Source organism: Coffea arabica, chromosome 2c (genome assembly GCF_036785885.1).
Source record: "Coffea arabica cultivar ET-39 chromosome 2c, Coffea Arabica ET-39 HiFi, whole genome shotgun sequence".
NCBI classification, from domain to species: domain Eukaryota; kingdom Viridiplantae; phylum Streptophyta; class Magnoliopsida; order Gentianales; family Rubiaceae; genus Coffea; species Coffea arabica.
The window spans coordinates 34,406,036-34,426,485 of record NC_092312.1 but is presented as its reverse complement, the minus strand read 5'-3'; the positions used below and the strand labels follow the sequence as shown (position 1 = coordinate 34,426,485).

Sequence of the window (20,450 nt, the reverse complement as noted above, 5' to 3'; positions counted from 1 at the left end):
TAAAAAATCAGCTCTTTATGGCTTTCCTATATTATAAGAACAGAGTACCCATTTTTCCATAAACAAATTTATTTATCAGATAAAATAAAAATAAACCCGTTTTTTCAATAAAACACCAGCTCTTTATGACTTTCCTCCATTATAAGAACAGAGTATCCATTTTGAAGGCAAAAAGAAATTTGTTTATCGGATAAAATAAAAATAAACTCATTTTTCAATAAAACATCAACTCTTTATGACTTTTCTGCATTATAAGAAAAGAGTGTCCATTTTGTCATAAACAAGTAACTTCTTTAATTAGAAACCATCGACCCCTTACCAAAGACGATTAAATGCAGCAAGATGATTTTTTTGCAAGAAAGTTGCCAAAAGCAGCTTTTTGACTGTAGTTGCTACTTTTTTTTTCAACCATTTTTTTAGCAAGAGGTATCAATAATGTCAATATTGAGATATAGCAAAAATTTTATATAAAATAACAAACCAATTTGTCATTACAAATACAAAACGAGCAACAATATATTACAACCAATACTATCAACAGTACAAAGCACAAAGATACTCAAATCAAATCATAACATGCATCTGCCTCTCTCTTCCCTTGAACTGTTATTCGAACTAAGTCTGCTTCTTTATCAGCTATCCCCATCACCTACAACAAGTAACACTTAACCTGAGGATAAGTGCTTCAGTGGACATCATTAAAGGATGACAAGCATGCCATTGCTTCCAAACTATCAAAAACAAGTTAACTGCTTGAATTGTTTGTCACTCCTAGTTTATGGCCAAATTTATGTTCTAAAAAAACCTTTAGCTGGAGTACGTATCATTAGTTGGATTTCACATTTTGAATATTTAATGATTTATAAATAAAAATTGTATACAAGTATATTTTTTCCAGTCCGGTTCACTTCTGCAAGTAAATTTAGGCACGCAATCAAACTTATTCTTCAAATTTCAACTGAAACAAATATGGGTCCGTCATGCCCTTAGTTTTTGGGAGCCGAAAATTTATACAGAGACAAATACAATCACCAATGTTTTAATTGTGATCAAAAACAGACAATTGATAGAATACAGGTAAATGTGACTAAAAGATATACCATTAAACACTTTAAATTTTTTCCATGCGTATAACTAACCATTTCTGAACCCACCCACGCCCCCAAAAAAAATTTTTTTTTTTTTTAAAAATCCAGTACTTTGTATAGAGCCTCTTAGGATTATCGCTAGCGATTCCACAACAAATGTGCAAGATCTTCTTCTTCATTTTCACAGACAATAGGAATATACACACCTCTACAAAGACTCAGCGCATTATTAACACACATTCTTGCAATCCCTCCAAAAAATTTGCCTGTACGATTTGAGCAACAAAATGATAGGAAAATTACAGCGGAGAAGATCCACACAATAATTCCTCACTTCTCTATACCCTGCTGCAAATATTGAATCAAATCGTAACCAGCAGTTGTCCATTTATTGTAGGCATCTGTACACGTTCGGATCATGAAATTGGCAGCCTCACGATCGCTCATCTCAGGGTGAAATCTCTTTCTAAGATTTCCGATAGGGTCACCCCTGCTAAAGCAAGGCAATCCGCTATCTAACATTAACAAGACTGTGTTCACAATCCCATCCATGTAACGCCGAGCAGCAAGATAACCCTTCACACACAAACTGCAAAACATAATAACCAAATTGTGGCGTAAGAACCATCTCTTAAAAATGGCAACTGAAAAATCTGACACCCTTTCTTACCTCACAAAAAGATGCCAAGTGTCACTTTTCATTGCACCAGATGGGTCAATTAATTGAGTCATTTCATGACTCAATTTAAAATGGGCACTTTCAAATCGCATATTTCCACCAGGGGAAGTTTCCAAAATAAAACCAAAATCGATGTGAACAAGTCTCCCCACGCTGCAAAAATGAAAGTTTGGCTGAGAACAAATGCCAGTAGAACTTTCAAGTTATGTAACGCTACTAGTCACGACTTCTTGATTTGCTTGAAGCGTGAGATAATTATTTCACTCTTTGACCAGTGGTCAAGAAGAGGACAGGAGGTGGAGCATAAAGGGAGAAAACAGCAGGGAAGCTAAAGGAAGCACAGTGAATTAACTTTGAACAAGCTGATGCAGGAAATAATACAAGTATGTTGACAATGACGATGCAATTACAGGTCAGACTGAGAAAGAAAAAGGGAAATTAAACAATCTTATAACAAGCAAGTGTTGGAAGCACAGGAATGGTAAGGACTTGCAGAACAAGACCATAATTGGACAGTAACACTGGCCACGGGTCATAAAGCTGCTTACTTGTCAAAGAGTAGATTGCCGTTATGTCTATCCTTGGGTTGAAGCAACAAGCTTGCTACTGCATAACCAGCACTGCTGATGATGAAGTTCTCACGAGGACGTCGTCATCGAGTCCTCCACCGCCTCCGCTTACTCCGTCAACTGGCGTGCTAAATAGCTAATCAAAAAAATGTATGATTTTAAGACAAAGCCCCTCTTATTATGAAGCTTGATTCCGTTGGAGATGGAAGAATCAAGAAGGGGAAAAAGGACAGTAAAGTTTGGTGGTTGGAGGAGTTTTGAGAGGAGGAAAAATCAGCAACGGGTTTCAGACAAATTTGGAGGCTTGGACTGTACTTATATTATTCAGTAGAGTTGGAGGGAAGCTTTCCCGCACTTCTTTTGGCAAGAATCAGTATTTGGAGGGAAGCTTTCCCGCACTTCTTTTGGCATTACAGGGTGGATTTAAGGTGGGGATAGTGGGCCCCCCTTAAATTCCTATAGTACTTGTACAATTTTAATATAATTTTAAGTGTACCTCCAGAGTTTTTTTAGAAAGGATGTGAAAGAATTAGGTGATTTTTTAAATTAGTTCATAAATTAAAATTCTAAAAAAATACGTGGGGCATAAATTCCATTTAAAATAAGCTAAAAAAAACCTTTTTATTTTAACTAGCAAGTACTAAACATATCCTTCACTTTCTTTGGGCCCTACTTCCCAATTTCCCTTCCCTCCTCTGGTCCCTCATTTTCCCCTCACAATCAAGAGCCACTACCTTCCACAACCAAGCAGCTAGCTACTCTTTCTCTTGATCAATTCATCCAATCATATCATTCACTTCCTTTATCCCCACTTCCCAATTTCCCTTCCCTCCACTAGTCCCCCATTTTCCCCCACAACCGAGAGTCATTCTTACTTCAACAACCAAATTAGTTATCGAAATATAAAACTCAAAGTGAGCAATTGTAAATAGTTTAATTTGTTTTTGAAATAAAATTATTATTACATTAATAATTTTGAATTTGTCTTTTTATGTTTTTCATGGAATATATGCATCATTTGTACTTGTTGGTGATTTTTTTTTTTTTGCTTAAAAAACTAGAAAAAGAGTAGGTAAAAAATTTTAGTGTTGCTTTTCCCCCACTAAGAAATTTTTCTGGCTCCGCCCCTGTTTGGCAAGAATTTTAACCGAAAAAAGTCCTTGCCCTCGCAGAGTATATGATGGCTCCAATTTTTGGTGAAGTATTGTCCTTTTCCTTGCTATAGGCCTCTTAATAGCGTCAACCTTTCTACTTCTTCCTAAAGTTGTTGTCGCTAATACCCTTTTTTGTTGTAGTGAACGAAGGAAAACTATAAAGAATTGGTGTTTTATTGTAAAATATATTTATTTTTTCAACCAATAAATAAATTTATTTATGAAAAAATGGGTACTTTGTTCTTATAATAGAGGAAAACTATAAAGAGTTGGTGTTTTATTGAAAAAACGGGTTCATTTTTATTTTATTCGATAAATAATATTTTTTTAGAAAAATGGGTACTATATTCTTATAATGGAGGAAAGTCATAAAGAACTAGTTTTTTATTGAAAAAAGAGTTTATTTTTATTTTATTTGATAAACAAATTTGCTTATGGCAAAATGAATACTCTTTTCTTATAAGGGAAGAAAGCCATAAAGAGCTGATGTTTTATTGAGAAACGGGCTTATTTTTATTTTTTCGATAAATAAATTTTTTTATTTGATAAATAAATTTGTTTATGGCAAAATGGGTGCACAATTCTTATAATAGAGGAAAGGCATAAAGAGTTAGAATTTTATTGAAAAACGGGTTTATTTTTATTTTATCCGATAAATAATTTTTTTTTAGAAAAAGGGGTACTTTGTTCTTATAATGGAGGAAAGCGATAAAGAATTGATTTTTTATTGGAAAACGGGTTTATTACAATTTTATTCCAGCCAACTGTGACCCATTTTCCCACTAACCTAAGGTAGACGGACTAAATCATTGAATTCGTTAACTACAGTCAAAATTAACACAGAAGCAACTGACTCAAATCACTCAATCCTTTATGACTTATACCAAATTAATACTAGAAAGCTTATTTGAAATAACAATAAAATATTTTATAAATGATTAAAACTTAGTACATTAGTTAGTAAGTACTCGTAACATACTTGTATAATGCATGATTATATGTATAATTTAATATTCTTTTGTACTTATATATTTTAAAATATTATGTGAAAAATATTTTGACCTTTCACATAACCTTAGAAAATAATAAAATTTTATCGTATTATAAAATAATAATTTTATTTTATTATATTCATAGGTGTTAAATTATAAAAATTGTGATATAGAAACAAGTGATATTCTACGTGTAACTAGGAAGATTTGTTGTTATTGTTATCCAAACTTTCAAACTTTTCAAAAATTGAAAATGAATACAAACTTATGATAAGACAAAATTTTATTATATATTTTACAAGGTTACTTTTCATAGTATTTTAAAATATATAAATACAAAAAATATTAAATTATACCTATAATCATTTATTATACAGGTATATTATGAGTACTTACTAACTAAGATTTATCCCCACATTTGTATAGTTTGTTGTGACAATCAGGTTTATCCCTACATTTGTTTGAGTTTTGATTACAATGGATATAAGCTATTCCCTCCAAACCCCAAATTTTGAATTATAACATTCAACCAAAACATGCTCAAACTCTTAGGCTCGGTCATACAAGGACAGCTAGTGTGAATATCCGTACTACACACGGTGCTTACATTATTAAAATTAATCAAAAGATTATACCATTTTAATTTGAAAAATGTTAAAAAAAATTATACCAACATAATTAAAATTTAAAATTTATCTAACAATAGTTCAAAGTATGAAAAAAAACTGTAAATCATTCAAGAATTGTGTTTTTGCAAAAGATGGATCTTAAAATAATAATAATAATTTATATTATAAAATGAATGATATATGGATAGAAATAAATGTAATTGCATGTTTTTTTATTTTAAAATGAAATACTTACCAATATTATGCATTCGATTTGATAATCTTATATATATATGCATTATGAGAATATATATATGTATATATGTATATGTGTGTGTGTGTGTGTGAATTAACTACCTTTGAATTAATTTTTATTAAAAAAATTATTTATTTTTAATGCTTTTATAATTTGTGAATGATTGTGAGAGTAAAATATATTATGACAATAAGATACGTTGAATTGTGAAAATTGTAATTTAACCAGGCTCCTAAATTTTGGATATTTGACTTTCGTAGTTACGAATTTCTTAAATTAACGGTTAGTTATTACTCTAAGTGATATGATAAGTGTTAGTAATAAATGTGAGATGTGAATTGGAATTTGCAGATATCATTTTACAGGGGTGGTTATTATCCGTTAGTTAAAGTTTAGGAGTTTGAATTTTATGGGATAGTGGAAAAAACATGAGGGAAATGTGGAAAAAATATAAGCATGATTATAGGATTTGTAGGGCCGGTTACATGATTAGTTAAGAGATAAATATTTTTTAATTATAAAAATGTAAAATTCTATTAAAATAGCATCCAGACTTTGATAATTTTGGAAGCTCCTTATCCAAAACCCCCTCAGCAATACATATAGATATAGATACTAAACGATAGTTATGATAGCGAAATAGTTTTTACCTGATATAACATGTTGTTGCACTTTTAGCGATCATTTGATTTATTGTTGGACCTATTCACCTAAATAAAATAACACCTAAAATTATGGAAGTAAGTTTCCTATCTAAAATAGTAAGTTAAGTGTAATAGATTAGTAACTTTTATACCTCAAAGGTAAATTGGAATAAATATTAAACTTAATTTTTAAATAAATAGATTACTACTTGATATCCCAAACTTACTTTTAAAAGAGTAAGTTTAGTTCAAATAACAGTAGGTTTTTATACATAAATAGTAATTCTTGCTAATAACATGGCAATAAAAATGATTAAGGATCAAAATTTACCATTTTTTGGAACGCATGTACAATTTTTACATTAAAACCTTATCTCAAAGTAGTATTAGGAAGTTTATTTGAAATAATGATAAGATGTTTTTATTAATGATTAAAACTTAGTACCTTAGTTAGTAAGCACTCATAATATACCTTAGTAAGTTTAATTCAAGTAATAGTAAGTTTTTATACATAAATAGTAATTATTACTGATAACATGGCAAATTTGATTAATAATCAAGATTTATTGATTTATGGGACGCATGCACTATTTTAGTATGAACCTACTCTCCAAAAAGTAAATTTCGGATATGCAGTAGTAATTTATTTTTAAAAATTTTAAGCTGCATATTTATTTCAATTTACGCTTGAACATACATCGATCGGTGCTCTCTGGATGCGTCCAAACTCCAGTGAATGTCTTTAAACTAAATTCTAATCAAAGTAGTATCCAAAATGTAATGATTCAGAGTAAAATGCCCATAAAACTTAGTACAAGGACAACTAGTGTGAATATCCGTGCTATCCAAAATATTTATGTATTTTACATAAATGTAATGATTCAGAATAAAATGCCCATAAATAGATAGTATTTTGTTGATGTAATGCCCATAATCGGTGGCCTCAGGATGGCTTTATTTAGTAATTAGTACTGCTTACGCTTCCTCACAAATGTTTTATTCTTAGGCCCTTTATATTTATATTAATTCCGTGACATCCCAACACATTTTTAGCTTCTGCAGTACGCAACATTTCCTAACCCCGGTTATAGGTCACTAGACTCACCACTTGCTTTTGTAGAAATATTCCCTTCTTGATCCGTACATGTCAGGTTGCAACGTGCTGCCTTGTTAGCCATCTGTTTTACTTTCCATACCTCTTCTTTTGACTACTAAACATACCGCAGCAACATCCATATATATATATCTAACTATATAAAAGCGGGAGTTGGACAATGAACAGTCCGTTTTCTGTCAAGCGGTTATAACGTAATTTTCAGCAACTTTGAGGGCAATAGGCAACAAAATAGCCAGCAGCCGATGACTTCAGCACTCCTCTCCCTCAATTGTCATTGGAGTCAGTCAATTCGGATCTACTATATGTGCATATCCCCGCTACTGGCCCCACAAACTTTTCCTACTGGTTTCTTGAATCTGGTTGTAGGGAGCTTTATTCTCAAAATTTTTCCCCCAAAAAATAAATAAAAAAGCAACCCTGATATCTATCTATAATATCTATCTAAATATCTTATATATATAATATATATATCTAATCTAAATAAATAAATAATAAATATATAAATAAAAATATATAAAAGAGAGAGTTGAAAAATGAACAGTAGCTTTTTGTCAAGCGGTTATGCAGTTATTTTTGTGACTTAGAGGGGCATTTTGGTCTTTTGCCTGTGGCTGGATTTGGCATTTTGTCTTTTGGGTTTTGAATAGTAAAAGAAATTTAGTCAAATGTGAAGAAAAAAGCCCCACATCTCACATGGGACAGACTCGTTCAAGGAAAAAAAGAAAGCTGACGTCCAGGGACCATCACATGGGACGAACCATTACCATATCTGTCCAGGGCCAGTGTATGTGTATCGCTAAGACCACTCGTATATCTAACAATTATATTATACGGAGTACCATATTATAACATATATATATATATATATATAATCCAACTGTATCTAATCTAATCTATCTAACCGTATAAGAGGAGAGTTGGATAATGAATAATTCTTTTTTGATCAAGCAGTTATCCTATAATTGTTCATAGATTCCTTGGCTATTTTTGTCAAGTCAGTGCTTTATTCGTTCTAACTAACATAGTGAAATAAAGATTATGTTTCGATAAAGTATTATTTGAAATATAAAAAAAAATAAGTGAAAAATATATTTATAATACAAGCGAAATATTATTTGAAATAAATTTACAATCCAAACATACTCAAAATTGTTTGGAAAAGAATATATGCATAAGTCGATGCAGTGGTACATTTTCATGTAATAACTATTGCTTTACTATGCATGTAACCATGCTCCGGACTGTTTTTCATGGGATTCCCAAAAATTTAGTTGGATAGGAAAAAAAAAACCCCGCATTCTCATCAAAAGTGAGTGAATTAGCTTGAAGTGTCAAAGGTTTTGACCAAAAATAGTTTCTAATTTTGCTGCTTTTTAAAATGTAGAATTATAAAGATATATTAGTCTATATATTAATATTTAGTGTGCATAATTATGAGAACATTTTTTGTGCCCTTATTTTTATTGTTATAGTTTTCGATCTATTTATATGTGTGTACTAAATTATGAGCTTATTTTCTTTTTAAAAGAATAATTACTCTATTATTTTATTAATATATCCATATTTAACATACATATATAGTTATTAAAAAATTTATAATATATTTATATTTTTCTTAATACCTCTAAATTGCTCCGAATTAAAATCATTTTACATGCTAATGATTTATTTATTATTTTAGCTAAACATGCAACATTAATTGGATAATTTCTTGCATTAAAAAAATAAAGCATCTTAAATATGAAAAAGAATGTAATAATACATGCTTCTTATTGTGAATTAACCATATAACATCAGTGAAAAAAGAAATAGGCTTATATTGATGGCACTTAGTAAATATTCCCTCGTCCGACTTTGATACTCTTGTTTTCTTTTTTCATTTATTTCAAATTATAATCTACTTTTCAATTAAAAAGTGTAGTTATCTTTTAATTTATCTTATTTAATATAGATTGTTAACTTGGCCCATTTAATACATCTATTAGATTTAATCTAAAATATTGTAAAATGAGAATTGATTCCTTTTTTACCATCAACTCAAATTTTCATAAACCATCAATTCAAATTTCTATGGATAATTAATATAAAGTTGAACTCTATTTAATGTAAAAATATTTTAAAAATTCGGACTATCAAAATAAAACAAAGAAAGTAATAAGGATATACACAAATAAATATAAATGTATATCTTTTCTACATTGCTCAAGAGTATTGTTTGTCTTATTTAAATGTAGATAGATATAGACAGATAATTTTTCTAGATTGTTGAGCGCTATCATTTGTCTTGTTTTATACTTTTATTTGTTGACGTCACATCGCAATTAAATTCTCTTTGACTGATTCTTGTGTTTAAATTACATTTTTGCCCTTCTAATTGCCAATGATGGACTCACTATTTGGATGCTTTCGCAATTTTATATTTATTTGCTGATCAACTAACTCATATTTTGGGGTGAACGAAGATAGTAGTGTCTGTGCTTGTAATTGGCGGTTGGATGAAATCACTTGCATTAAATACTGATGTGAGCTGGCCAGCAATAATGACCTCTGATTTTTGCTTTGCTTTTTACCTTGAATTTTGAGAATTCATTTATTGTCTTTATCATATCGTTATTTGTGGCCGGACTGTTTTCCTTTGTTTATTACTTCTTCCGTCTCATTTTGATAGTCCTGTATTCCTTTTTCATCTGTCCCAAATTATAATCCACTTTCTAATTGAAAAATATAATTGTATTTTAATTTTTCTAAAATACCCTCATTCAATGTAAGTAGTTGTTACTATAAACCTATCCCATTTAATGAGAGTTGATTCTTCTTTTACCATCAATTCAAGTTCTCATAAAATTGTACCATATTTAATATGAGGGTATTTTAGAAAAATAGCAATCTAAATTTACTTTTCTAACAAAATTAATTACTTTTTCTTAAATTGTGTGGAAAAAGAAAAAAAACTATTAAAGTGGGACGGAGAGAGTATATTCCTAAAACAAGCGCATTCTTTGTGCCTCTAATACTGCTCATTTATTAGTGATATACACGTACACGATCTTCAAAGTTCTTTCCTGGTTACTTCTTCTTCAGCCAGAATCATCTAGTATTTGCTTATCTGCTTGTCATGGGCGGTTGGATGAAATCACTTGCATTAAATACTGATATGAGCTGGCCTTGCTTTTAATCTTGAATTTTGAGAATTCATTTATTGTCTTTATCATATCGTTATTTGTGCCCAGACTGTTTTCCTTTGTTTATTATATTCCTAAAACAAGTACATTCATCTGTTTGGCTAGACAAAAAAGACAGACTGTCCGCTTGGGGTGTGCGTTTCTCTTTAGTGCGTGTGAGCCTTGAGTGCTTAAGTTTGTCCCAAATCGAACTTGGGAGGGGGATTTGGGTAGTTTATTAGACTCCTTAGGAATCACAAGAGTTGCCGGCTTTTGTGGTTTCCTGTGGATAAAGTCTCGTAAAATGCAAAAGTCAATCTGCTTGGCTAGACAAAAAAGACAGACTGTCCGCTTGGGGTTTGCGTTTCTCTTTAGTGCGTGTGAGCCTTGAGTGCTTAAGTTTGTCCCACATCGAACTTGGGAGGGGGATTTGGGTAGTTTATTAGGCTCCTCAAGAACCACAAGAGTTGCCGATTTTTGTGGTTTCCTGTGGATAAAGTCTCGTAAAATGCAAAAGTCAATCTGCTTGGCTAGACAAAAAAAAAAAAAAAGTACATTCTTTGTGCCTCCAATACTGCTCATTTATTACTGATATCTACCTTGTATATAAAAAGAAAACCAAGTTATTGTAGTTAATCATTTTTTTGACACATGTATTGTATATATTTTTGACAAGTGGACCTTTGATTATTTTATTAGAATTTTTCCTTCCCTTTTTTGATTCAATTGGGCTAAAGGATTAAAATATTTTTTCTTCTTTAGAAAATCAACTCCATCTCTTCTTTTTCTTCTTGCAGTAACTACTGTCATTCTTCACCTTTTTTATTTTTTATTTTTTTAAAATTAATCTAACTAAGATTGTTGCCATGTTCTTTTTTTTTTGTCAAGATGATAACTACTTAGCAAAAAGAATTCTTTATTATTTTTTATCCCATTTTACATTTTCTTTTCTTTCTTTTTTCTTCATCTCTAATCTCGCATGTTTGCTCTATTTTTTTATCATAATATTATAGCCAACTAGCAATTGTTTGTTAAATTTATAGGATGATGTTTTATTTGGTAGCTCTTCATGGATAAAAGGTGAAATTTTAAAATATGTAAAAAAAAAATTTAGAATTCATTTTATACCAATGATCATTTTCTATGAATAATAGAACAAAAATTCATTCTTTTATTTTCTTCTCCTATGATTTGATTTCTTACTTCACATTTTGATTTCTTACTTCACATTTTGTTTCCTTTTCTTTGTTTTTTGGTTACATTTTGTAATTATCTACAATTTTGTGTATTTGTTTAGAAGAAATATATATCATGTGATATTTTCACCAAGATAAATCTAGTTAGGCATTCTTGTACCTCTGTTTTTCTCCATTTCTTTCTTTTGCAATTACTTTATGGCCTATTAAATTTAATTGAAGGATCCAATAAGATTTTGTATATATTTAAACTAAAGTTAATTTTTGTTTGTTTTTTAATTACTCAAGTGTTGTAGTATGAATTGGGTTGGTATACAAGGATCGCAGTCGGTGGTGGAAGTCACAATTGAGGCTTTCGGCTTAGAGTGTGACTTGACAAAAAATTGTTAGAAAATTCAATTTTGATTAGGAAGATGTTTTTGCAATAAAAAAATAGTTCAATTCTAATTTGTATATGTAGACCAGGAAACATGGCAATTCATATTTTTATCTAACTTTGCTATTTATATTCAGGAGCTGCAGGATAATGTTGTCACCTTTAATCAGAATTTAAATAGATGAACTGGATTCTTCTATCAAAAGAAAGAAAAATATGAAAGTTTATAGTAAACTATATTGATGTTGAAGATTGTGCTATGTTTTAGTAGCTTTCTAAACTTTTTCTCTTTATTAAAGTACTAAAAGTATTACGACTGCTTTTGATTTAGTTTTAACTAAAACTATACTACTATTAATACACCAATGCACTTATAGTGTATTAAGTTTCTCTCCTTTTTGGATATCATCATCATAGTGGTTCAAAAATCTTTATTCAAATCACAATAAATAGAGAGGTTGACTTCATAGATGGAATTTCTCTTCACAACAAATTTTGAGAGAAATTTTATTTATACTCCATATTGTCTTAATTGTGTTCCTATAATAAACAAAAACTATACGATAAAAATAATAATGAAAGTATGATTAACAAAAATGAGAGTTCAAATATTATTTGTCAAATTTAATTGCTTTAATGCTCAATTTTTCTCCTATATTTCTATTCATTCATCATGTGTCAAAATAATTTGATGCTATGCATTCGACGGACAGTGGGCATTTTGGTCATTTTACACAGCGCGTAACTTTGATTGCACGCGGCGTAACTTTGTTTGTACAACGTGTAATTTTAGTACAAAAATTTATGGGCCCCACACATGTTGTGAAAATTGATATATAACTTGTAATCTGGACCGCACATTTTTTTTGGCCAAAATTTGGCCATTGACTGTTTAGGTCCCTGCCCCTTGTCCGCATTCGACTAAATTTCTAGGGGGCCCAAACTGTGCTTTGCACAGTTCAAGTACCTCTAGTACACATACACGATCTTCAAAATTCCTTCTTGGTTACTTCTTCTTCAGCCAGAATCATCTATTTGCTTATCTTCTTTTGTGTCTTCTTTTGTATCCGTGGTTTGCTGATCTTCTTACTAGAATTAGGTAAATTTCAGTTTATTCTTTCTTGTTGCTTCTGTAGACACCAAATTTTTGGTTTCGAATTTTGCTTGTTTAATTAGTTTAATTTTAGATTTGTTGTTTCAATTTTAGATTTATCTTAGGGGTTTCCTGTTTCATGTCTCTTATTTTAATTAGTTTACGAACATTTATTTCATTTATGGATTCAAAAAGAAAAAATCATGAAAAAAGAAGGGAAAAAGGAAAAAAAAATAGAAATTTTGTTTTATTTGGCTTTATTTATCTATTTTAGTCATTTCTACTTAATTTATCTTTTATTTTTGTTTGGTTCATTTAGAAAAAAAGAAAAAAAGATGGAAAAATTGAAAAATGGAAAAAATGGAAAAAAAGAAGAAAAAGAGGAAAATCTTAGTTTTTTTTATTTATTTTTATTTTTTATCTTTCGGTTGCTAATTTTGTATATTTTATTTAAATTTAAGTTTGTTTAATTAATCTTCAAAAAAAAAAAAAAAGGAAATGCGGCATGCAAGCTGCGTATTGCCGCAGCTTGCAAACAGAGGACTAGGCAGCCCTTCAGCTGCAATTTTGAGGAAAGTTGTTTAGGGTTGGAAGTTCCCATATAAATAGCAAAAGGATGGACAGCCGCAAAGGGGGGAGAGAGAGTTGGGGGGTTTTTTTTGGAGAGAACGGCGAAGAAAAGAAAAAACGAGAGAAAACTTGACGGCTGGTGGAGAGAGATGAGTGACTAGGGTCTGAGAAGAAAAGAACGCAGTTTTTTGCGGTAGCGGGAAAGGGGATAAAGTGAGAGTTTGGAGGGGCTAGGGAGCGACGGAGAGAAAAGTGACGGGCTGGAGAAGATGAACTTCGCAGGAGACTGAGTAACAGGAGAAGCTGAGGTGAGAAAAGGAATCCGTCCGGCAGGAGGCTTTCAACCGAGCAAAGATCCTTTCTTTCGACTTTTTCAGGCCTCGATTTGCTTTTCAAAAGGCTAAAGGTAACATCTTCTTATCTGTTTGTTCCTCAGTTACTTTGGTCTATATCAAACAAGAAAAATGTATGAGTTTTTGCGTTACATCCGTTGCTATGGGTCTGTTGGGTTCTTGAATTTGGCTAAGGGTGTAGAGGATCTCGCAAGTTTAGACTGGTTTGAGGCTAGAGGTTTATTTCCCTATCAGGTCATGACATAGGTTGGTTCTATGGTTGGTGTTCGTGTAAGGAATGATGAGAAAAACCAAAGAGACAGTATGTCATTTAACAATTGGGATTCTTCTTGCCGCCCTCGTTGATCATTTCCTTTTCTGTGGATTTGTGTACCTCTCTTTTATGCTGGTTTCTGGGTAGTAATAGACGCAAGATACATCTTTTGCTAGTGTAGAAACTGATTTGTGTGGCTTGCTTGCCTGGTGATGAAGCCCAGAAAAATGCAGAAAAATCTTGTCGAAGTGGGCATGCTTGTGATAATAGAATTTTCTGTGACTTCTTTTGCTTGCAAACTTCTTGTGATGACCTGGATCTGCACTTGCATGCATTAAGGTTCCCTTGTTGCATCTCATGGGAGTATTTCAGCTAAACCTACCCATTTTCTATGTTTCTTTGCATGAATTCCTAGTTTGCTGGTTCAGAACTGCGGCTTTGGAAACTTTATTCGCTTCAGTTGCTGTTTGGTTTTCTTTGTTTGGCCATGAGTTGTGATCTGCTGAGTTTGATGATTATGGTCAATAACTCTAGTTTCATTTGAAGTGTTCAGTATTAAGGGGTGTTGGGTGTGTAGGTTTAGGGGCTGAAATGTTTGAATCACGTTCAAGTGCTTGCTGGAAAAGAACAAACCATCTTTTTCGTATGAGCTTTATTCCAGATTTTTGCATCAGTTCGTTTTACGTCTCTTGGTGGTTTGGAGGTTGAAATTATATGTCTTGTTTTTTGGTTTCAAATCATGATTTTGGCTAAAAATTTTCAAGCAAAGCTGTGCGCTTTGGGTCCTAAATCTGAGCTTGAAAAACCAGCTTCACCTTTGGTTGCAGAAGCTCGGCTCTTTGACTGAATTGCAGAAGCACAAGTTTCGTGCATTTGCATGGGTTTTGCATGTAAATGACCTCCAAAAATTACATTCCAACCCCCCAAGTCCCTTTTTGTTGCACTAGGGCCCAATTACATTCCAATCCCTTGCAATTAAGTCCTAAATTAATGGCAACTTGAACCGTTATTTGGCCTCTTTTTATTTTGGGATTTTTGAAGTGTTTAAATGTTCTAATTGGGCTCACATGATTGATTAATGTTTGCAATTGGATTCCTTTTACATGATAATTTACCTCGGTATGTTTTACGTGAATTGTAGACAAATTTCAATGGATAATTCCAAATGTCATGAAAGCTTAATAATCTTGGAAGAATTCATAGCCTTGGTTTCATTTGATTCAGTTTTTCTTAGATAATTTTGTTATTTAATCATAATAGATAATTTTTGTGATAGTTTGTCTCTTTTGTGATTTTTGCATTTGATTGTGATGGATTCCACCTTAAGCATTTCAATTTAGCACTCCATTTTAGATTCTTGAGACCTTTTATTTGAGACCGAGTTTTGCTCGCACGTGCATGATCTATTCCATATTTAATTTTCGTTTTGTGCTTAATTTCCACTTTTGTGTTCAATGGTTGTTTCATGTGATTATTTGATAATTAAAGTGGTACCTTGACCTTTTTATTATTTTGGAGGGTAATTTAATAATTTCACTTCATTAGAGCTCCAACTCAAGGGAGGTATAACTTCTTTTAACTTTTTGTGTCTCTCCTATGTGAACCAACGTGCTACGTGAGAAATACATGTCTACTTTGCTTTCCTAGCCTTTCTTTAATTTCTTTTATTTATGTTATTTACTTTTGCTTTTTATTTAAGTTATTCTTTATGGGGTATGTGTACACCTCTTGGCTTGTAATAGTTAGGGATTTAATTATTTTATTCCTTTTCCCCCTTTTAGATTGTAATAGGGTCTCCCTAATGTAATAGATAGGGCTTGGAGGAGCATTCAATGAAGACCTATCGAAGACGTGTGCCTATATAGCAAATGTAATAGTTAGGGTTTTAATTGTCTTATGTGTCTTGCATGCTTAGTTGCTACGTGTTAATTTGCTTTGTTAGGGCCTTGCATCTAGTCGAACATGCTAAATGTTATGTGCTATGTGTTTGCGAGTGTTTGGCATGTCTACTCGCTTTCCATGGCCATGAATGAATGTGATGGATGAATGTACGTTTCCACTAGTCCAACGCTAGTCGGAATTCATAGAATGGGCTAGTCCAACGCTAGACCCTTAGGGATTTCCCCTCGTTAGTACATGTTTGCATGTTCATTACATGTCATGCATTCTTTTTAGTTTTATCATTTTGCATGCCCCTCGAACCCCTTTTTCCCTCCATTTTAGGATTTTTGCATTTCATGCTAGTTATAGGGTTCATTTGCTTGAGAGTCCCCTTAAATATGGGATATAGACGAGTGTGGCTTTTTCTAAGCTTTAGCACGCTTGTATTCCCTCTATAAAAGGGCAAATTGAGTCACGATTTAGGTCTCCCTGTACCCAATATGCATGAATTCCCTAGGCTCATGCATTTTTTAATCCACTCTACCATTTTCTACCCTCATCACACTTTCATTTTTTCCTCCCATTTTGCACACGTGCACCTTTATGTTTCTTCACTTGCACACGAAACACTTTTATCATCACTTGCACACATGCACTTCATATTATCATTTCACATACCGTACCTTGCCCACTCACGTGCACATTTTTATTTACATATTTATTGTTTTTTGTTACTTTTTCAAACTCATATCCTCACATTGCATACATGCATTCCATTCATTTGCATCCCACTCGCATTATTCGTGACTTCTTCAAAGGATCGTTATTGGGCTTCACAATTAATGTGATTGGCACCACTCAATCTTTGAAGAGAAATTTCCCCCAATACCCCTAGGTCTAGGGTTTGCATTCATGTAGTGCATCCAAATGTAATAAATTCTTTGGTTAAAACAAGAAAATCTTTGATTAAATCACGCAACTAGCCTTGGCTAGGTCGAAGGGGTGCCTTGGATTTTTATCCTTGCCTTTCCCTTCATCAAATGTGACTCCCGAACCTTTTTCGTTGGTTTATGTGGACTAGGAGTCGTTTAAAAGGGGTTTTTTACTACTTTTTCCTATTTTTTTCCTTTAAAAAATTCATCTTTAGGTGACTTGGTACACCTTAACTCATTACCAAGTGGCGACTCCGATTTTTTATTTCAAAAACCCTTTTTAAACTATAATTTTGGGTCAAATCGTCGCATTCTCAAAACCCCCATTGAGGCCCACTTTTCTTTTAAATCAAAATTCATTTTCCAACCAAAAATCGAATCAAAAATACATTTTTTTAAACCATTTATTTATTTCATCAAAAAATGGGGCGCGACAGTTTGCGACTCCACTGGGGACATTCGAGAGTCCAAGCAAATTTGATTTAATCAATCTTTTTCTTCTTTTAACCTTATCATATATCACATTTGGGTGTTTTAGGGTTGCATTTTTTCCTTTTTTTTTAGGATTTTTGCATTTCTTGCATCTCAAACTACTCCCTCGCTCACGAATGTATGATTGGTTGATTGGATGTTTACTTACTTATCTCGCGCTTGCATTGCATTTGGGGGGGTGTGTCACCTTTAGAGCCTCGCGTGGTTCTCAATCCCTTCTCTCAAAATAGGGAACACTTCATACGTGCACGTTTACTTACTGTTATCCCATTTTATTTTTATTTTTCGTGGGCTTTTTCCTACACCGCCTTATAGGACTAGGAATGGTTTCTCTAGGTGTGTGGATGGTGTGCGTTGTGCCCATAGCAATACCTAGGGGACCGCTCGAGCCACCGACCGAGGGTCTTGGGATTGATGACCCATTTCCTTAGGTCTGAAGGCTTGGGGACCTTTTAAGCCTTATCGAGTCTAGTCGCATTAATGAACCCCAACCTCATGCATCCATATTAGCATTTTCCTAGGTTAAAGTCAGCCTCACCCTTCTTTTTAAGCACATTAGGCACGAGGGAAGGGGTTCCACCCCTTTTACTTGCTTTATTGTATTTCCTTTTCTTAATTGCTCCCAATATGTTATGTGTACTATCAATTGCACTAACCATTTCGTTGTTTTTTGTTTGCATTCATGTGCCTTAGCAATAAGAGGCCTCTTTGGCACTCTTTTAGTGGCCTACCTACTAGATAACTCACATGTTTAAATTTCAGTCATTATACTTAATTTTCAATAAATACATTTCATTTTAGACCTTTCCCCCGGTGCATTATTTATGTTCTATAGGCCATATTTGTTATGTATTTACATTGCTTTAATAAATGGCATCATGCATTAAACCTTAGAAGGAACGCCAATTAGGCAATTTCCATGTTAGAGAAGCCAACCCTAATCCCATGGGTATTTAACCCTACTTTTGGGATTTTGCACGTCTACTTTTTGCAATTTAACCTAAGGGGTAAAATCCCAAGGTAACGGTATCTAAGTGAGTTCCCTATACAGATGACGCAGTATCGCTCAACCAAGTCCCTCGAGAGTTGAATCAGTGGAGGAACAACCTATCCTATGAAATTGGGGGGCTATTTCAATATGTGGGACATCTACCGAGCCTGATCGATATAATACCCAACGTGTCCGCTATTCAAGCACTGATCAATTATTGGGATCCAGATGCCTCGATTTTTCGATTTGGGATGTGCGAACTCACTCCAACCCTAGAAGAGTTAGAGGGATTATTGCAAATGCCGGGAAAGGGCAGTCCTATGGTATATCCGAGCGGAGGAACCAGAGAGCAGTTTTGCCGATTTTTAGGATTAAGGAGCAATAGTTTAGACCAACACCCCGATGCTAGATCTTGTCCACTGAGGTTTCTATATGACCGATTTGGGGAAAGAGCATCTTTTGAGCACCATCAGATTGATTTCTTCATAACAAGGGGGCAATGGGAAGAGAAACGTATGCAAGCTTTTGGTTTGGTTTTGATTAACTTATTGCTATTCCCTCAAAGGCATGGAAAGGTGACATTTGCAACCATCAACATGATTCAAAGCCTTTTTCTAGGAATTCGTGGGACAACACCAACTTTGATACCCGTTGTCATGGCAGACATTTTCTCAGCTCTTACCAATTGCCAAAGGAAAGGGGGGTTCTTCTATGCTTCGAATCTGATACTCCAAATGTGGATCATGGAACATTTGGTGAAGAGATTACCAAACCTGTTGGGTTCTTGCCTTCCAGTTGAGAATTGGATTGATTCGCATCGAGAGAGAGTCGGCCGCTATTACTGCGTGATGTCGTCAAGCCCGTTTATCGAAGAGTTCAACAATTTGACACCAGAAAAGGTGCAGTGGGTTTTAGATTGGACCAAAGTTAGGGACCCAGCTTTTAGGACCACTCAACATGATTTCATCCCTTTAGATGGAGTCAATGGTCTAGTAGCCTATATTCCGCAAAGGGTTATGAGACAGTTTGGCTACCCGCAAAGTATTCCTATGGTACAAGGGGTTGAAGATCTCAGATTGGGTACGGTAACCGAGAGTCGAAACATGGTATTAGAGGCTTGGGGAAATCTGCGAGGACTTGAGAATTTGCAGTTGGAAATGGTAAACAAAATGGCACCTGCGGTTATGCCTGGGTACAACGAGTGGATCAAGCAAAAGGTGGAACATGATAGGGCAAGGCAACATTCAGCATCAGCCAGTCCCGAAGAACGGATGGAGAGGCTAAGGAAAGAATTAAAGGAATCTCAAGCCCAGCTTATGATGGCCAACAGAGTTCTAGAAGATACCCAAGTGCAGCTGAGGAGGGAGAAGAAGAAGAATGAGAAGCTAGAGGAAGCCATAGACGCCTTTGATAGAATTAGGGAAGGAGCTCGTAAGCTCAGTTTAGGGAGCTCTAGAGAATCACAAAGTACAAGTCTCTCGAGACATAGGGATTTTGTAAACATGGTTACTAAGACCATTGACGAGATTGTAAAGAAAAATTGAACTTTTCCACAATTTATGAGACGCTTTCCATTTCAAAGTTCTAAATTCACTTACAGGTTTGAAAATGGGATTTTACCCCGAAGGTTCGCATCATGCTAGGCCTACCCTTGGCACAAAAAGGGTTCCCCCATAGGACATGCATCCGAATTTTCTAGATATCTACTAACTCTTGCCTTTTTCTTTTCTTTTTCTTTATTTCTATTGGAATAACTAAGCGAGGGTTGAATCTAAAGGCAATCTTTTCAAAAATTCTCAGGTAATATTTAAATATAGCTTCTCGTCGAAACCCCATCATAACGCGATCCCGTAGTAAAGTCCAAAGGAATCGTGTAGACATGAGTACTCGGCCAGAATCGTCCGATAAGGCCACTGCAACTACCCAGCCGGAAGCCACCAGTCCCGGGGTTCAGTTGACTGAATTACTCGCCAAATTTGGGGAAATGGCATCTGAAATGGCAGCGCAAAAGAAGTTGATCGACGAGCTCGTTAGTAGCGGAGTGC

At 33.5% G+C, this 20,450-nt stretch overlaps 1 protein-coding gene and 1 long non-coding RNA gene across 4 annotated transcripts; one reads left to right on the top strand and one right to left on the bottom strand.

Moving 5' to 3' along the window:
* Positions 1-473: 473 nt before the first annotated feature.
* Positions 474-2,620, bottom strand: LOC113727260 (uncharacterized). Of its 2 annotated transcripts, XR_011839383.1 has the most exons (4): positions 2,316-2,620; positions 1,759-1,920; positions 1,295-1,677; positions 474-649 (listed from the first exon to the last, which is right to left on the bottom strand). It is a non-coding gene; the product is annotated as an uncharacterized lncRNA (long non-coding RNA). The 2 variants fall into 2 exon arrangements; XR_003457753.2 differs by lacking the exon at positions 474-649 and having other exon boundaries at positions 1,234-1,677; positions 2,316-2,612.
* Positions 2,621-13,505: 10,885 nt separating this feature from the next.
* Positions 13,506-19,961, top strand: LOC140035318 (uncharacterized). Of its 2 annotated transcripts, none has more exons than XM_072075818.1 (2): positions 13,506-15,672; positions 18,466-19,961. In XM_072075818.1, exon 2 carries the CDS (start codon positions 18,657-18,659, stop codon positions 19,947-19,949), a length of 1,293 nt encoding a protein of 430 aa, XP_071931919.1. In that variant the 5' UTR covers positions 13,506-15,672; positions 18,466-18,656; the 3' UTR covers positions 19,950-19,961. The 2 variants fall into 2 exon arrangements, with proteins under 2 accessions (XP_071931919.1, XP_071931920.1); XM_072075819.1 differs by having other exon boundaries at positions 13,547-13,909.
* The last annotated feature ends 489 nt before the right edge of the window (positions 19,962-20,450 follow it).

Coding starts and splice junctions, on each gene's coding strand:
- LOC140035318 (XM_072075818.1), top strand. CDS start 18,657: ATGTGCGAACTCACTCCAACCCTAGAAGAGTTAGAGGGATTATTGCAA.